The following is a 3,578-nucleotide window of genomic DNA, read 5'->3' on the forward strand; positions in this document are numbered from 1 at the left end:
TCTCTCTCCTCTTCCTTCCTCTCTCTCCTCCACTACCCCCCCCCCCCCCCCCCGTCTCTCTCCCTCCCTCCGGCCCCCTCTATGTAGATTCGTACAGCATCGATGAGGCATTCACCGCTCGTTGCTTGCTACCTAGCATGGCTCAGCTACTGGTTTTGTCATGCGGAGCCTCTCAGGTTAGGAGGAGGAATCACTCTTGAGCTTCAGGAGGGCTGCGAAAGCGGCTGGGCTTGTCTTGTGCGGCGAGGACGGCAGGAGGTGAAAGTTGATGTGCTTGCGGCATATAACGACTGGGTCATGGAGATCGCGATGCCCAAGGAGATCCACATGGTCGGCTTACGGATGAGTGTCGTGGGAGATAAGAAAGGCTTCATGCGGTACCGTAGAAACTCTGAGATCCATGCTGCTGCAAGACAGACAGAAGGACGCGAGTCATGGTTCACGTTCGTTCTGCCTGGACCTCCAGCTGATGATTATCGCCTGACCGTTGAGATCGACATCAGCAGGCAGCACCATGCCATTGAAACTACCTTGTACACTCACTCCATCAGATTCGTTGATCTTGACCACCGCAAACTGAAAGTCGGAGAAATCTTCGACAGTCTTACCATCATTCCAGATGAGAATGCTACAAGTCACGGCAACGAAATCCAATGTAAACTTCTCAGTGCCGATGAGAAAGAATTGATTCTCATCTTTTCTCTTCCACAAGCTGAGCAACAAGTAAATCAGCTTTACTCGTTTTCCTCAGACGTTTTCCATGGGCACAAACTTGTTCTGTCAGTTCAAGTGAGCTCTATTTTGACGTTACAGGACGATTCACATTGCTTTATGAGCTTAAATATAGGCAGACTGACTGGAGGAACTTACAAGCTGAATTCAAGTTTGAGTCAAGAAAAGTTTCGAGCTTTTGCAAGTAATTCCTTTTCGGTACCGATTGAAAGTTTGCGAGTCGAAGATGATCAGAAGAACGCATTGCTTGCATCGGATCGAAGACGTTCTGGCAGTACGCACAAACCTCTATCAGGACAAGATGAGAAAATATTTCTCATCAACGCCAATGCGCGAGGCTTGATAGACATCTTCAGAAATCTTGACTCACGAAAGAGTTCTCTCCTTCTACAAAATGAAAGGATACTAGCATTTCATGTTAGCCAAAACATGTCATCAGAACTTTTTGCATTCCAAGAATTTCATTCTGTTGGCGGTCTTCCGTGGCTCATGCTGAAATTTCAAGTTCATCAAGTATGCAAGAATCGATCCCAGGAGTTGCTGCAAAGTCTTTGTTCAGCATGTTCTGTTCACTATCGCATGGGTGATGGTGATGTATTGGAGAGATCTGTTCTCGAAAAGAAGCTGGATGTAGTCTCGTCCATTTTCGACAATGGTACATGTGGGCTGGAGTTGAAGGGTCTAATCGAATCAAACACTCGGTGGTCATTCGGGGTACGTTGTCGACCGTCAAGTGTCATTTCTGTTCGGCACTTTGAGTGGAAAGTGGTGGATGTGCAAAGTCTGGATATTCACATGCAAGGCTATAAAAGGCATGAAGAGGGCGACAACTTCAAGGAAGAGATGGAAGGACTGATGCCTGGGAAGTATGCCTTGCGGGTTGACGTCAGAGCTGTCCTTGCGTTGACGCCAGATGAGTCCATTGATCTCAATGTTACCTTGCAAGATCAGCTCACGGCCTACAGATCGGACAACTGCGTCAACATACCTCTCACTTCAGATGGCCTGATATTGGGAGAAGAAGTTTGTAAGACGATTCGAACGCAAGATTCGACGAGGAATGAATGCGAGAATGTCACGTTTGTCACTTCCGCAACGATCGATAGATTGCCAACTCTCCTGAACCTCCTGGCCCACTGGTCGCGTCCAGTCTCAGTTGCAATCTATGCGCGTACCCACGAAGAGGAGAGGCAAATCAGCCTATTTGTAAGGAAATATGTGCTCCCCTGGTGCTCCAAGAAGCATCAAAGCATCTCAATCTGCATGCTCACCGCTTGCATCGATGAGAGTAGACCTCCTTTCATCCTTCCGTTTCCTGTCAACAGACTCCGACGTCTCGCCACCTCCATAGCCAAGACGGACCTTGTCATCTACGCCGACATTGACTTGCTCCCATCGGCAGACCTTGGAAGCATCATCATGGAGAAGTTCCTTTCGAGGCAGGTGCAAGGATGGAAAGACGTGCTGGTGATCCCATCCTTTCGAAGCAGCGACGAGTCATGGCCCTCTCCTGCAAGCATACTAGGGAGTGACAACGACGTCTGGATAGAAGCCGAACCGATCAAGACTGATTCTTTGCTGGAGAGGTTTCTCAACGAGACCGTTACGATCCCAGGACTGAAGGAGCTTGAGTTGCCAAGAGGCGACTTGTGGTTTCATTCGTCGGTGTTTCATGCTCCGACAGACTATGCCCGATGGTTCAACGCGAAAAGTCTTTACGAGGTCGACTACGTATTAGGGTACGAGCCTTACGTTGTGCTCAACCGAAGCGACTGGCACGGACAGCATGGCTGGGGGCTGTGGGACGAAGCCTTTGACACATGGGGATGGGACAAGGCTTCCTTCACGTTCGAGGTGGCACATCTCGGGTACAGCTTCCTCGTCAGCAATCGCGGGGCCTTGCTTCACGCCTCCTTGTCGCAGTATGACTTCCCTGACCTCCCGCACTTCTCCTCCACAAGCCGCAGGACGCGAGCGGATGGTTGGGGCCCTCCCGACACTGTAGGTCGACGACGCTTCTTGGAGCTCGTGCAGAGGGAGCAATCTCGGCGCTTGTCCTGGATGATCAAGTCTTGCCTGGTGTCATCGTTCCTGGTCGACTGCGACAAGTCTGACCTGTCAAACCGCGTCGAAGTTCGTGTGCTCAGCAAGCACAGGAACGGCAGCCTTGGTTTCATCAAGAGCTGGAGCCTCGCCGGACTCACCCACCATGTTGGGTATCTCTTCCAGCTAGAAATCCTGGAGGCGGAAGAGGAGCAAGAGTTTTTGATTCAGCGACAGTTTGTGTGGGATGCATGGAGCAGGCAGCAAAAGGTCCTTGAGATCCACGTGGAGGAAGACAGACAGAACGCTACTGCCATCAGAGCTGTCCTCAAAGACCTGCACGCCTCCCAGCTGCTCGGCTATCACTCCATTTTGTACTCGTTCGAACATGTCATGGTTCCCTGAGAGTTTGGCAGGCGACACCCAAGTTGTTTCTTTCCGCTCTTTATGGCACAACATCTTCATTAGGATCCTTTATTGTTTGCAGACATCCTGTACACTTCTTTCAACTACATAGATTTACTCACACAAAGCTGTAACTAGTTCACACAAAACCTGATGTTAAATACACAGCACGAAAGTATGAATAAAACGATGAAACTTTGATAAGATGAATGAAAATGATTACAGGCTTACTTAGCGACACATCAGGCTCATCAGCGATAGATATGCAACTTCTTTCAGTGATTCAAAATGATAGTTGTGTATCCTCAACTCCCCCGCGCTGGATGCTATTCACTCTACCGAGACTTCCCTGGTCTCAAAATCGATGAACTTTCAATCCTCTGACCTCGTCAACATGT

General features: G+C 49.4%; 2 protein-coding genes across 2 annotated transcripts; both read left to right on the top strand.

Moving 5' to 3' along the window:
- Positions 1–137: 137 nt before the first annotated feature.
- Positions 138–793, top strand: GUITHDRAFT_139650 (hypothetical protein; the record flags this gene model as incomplete). Its single annotated transcript, XM_005831654.1, has 3 exons — positions 138–176; positions 208–723; positions 752–793. The coding sequence occupies 3 exons, from the start codon at positions 138–140 to the stop codon at positions 791–793; spliced, it is 597 nt and encodes a 198-aa protein (XP_005831711.1).
- A 734-nt stretch (positions 794–1,527) lies between these two features.
- GUITHDRAFT_109510 (hypothetical protein) lies at positions 1,528–3,180 on the top strand (the record flags this gene model as incomplete). Its single annotated transcript, XM_005831655.1, has 1 exon — positions 1,528–3,180. The coding sequence occupies one exon, from the start codon at positions 1,528–1,530 to the stop codon at positions 3,178–3,180; it is 1,653 nt and encodes a 550-aa protein (XP_005831712.1).
- Between the last annotated feature and the right edge of the window lie 398 nt (positions 3,181–3,578).

The sequence above is a fragment of the Guillardia theta genome, assembly GCF_000315625.1.
Source record: "Guillardia theta CCMP2712 unplaced genomic scaffold GUITHscaffold_39, whole genome shotgun sequence".
Classification (NCBI taxonomy): Eukaryota; class Cryptophyceae; order Pyrenomonadales; family Geminigeraceae; genus Guillardia; species Guillardia theta.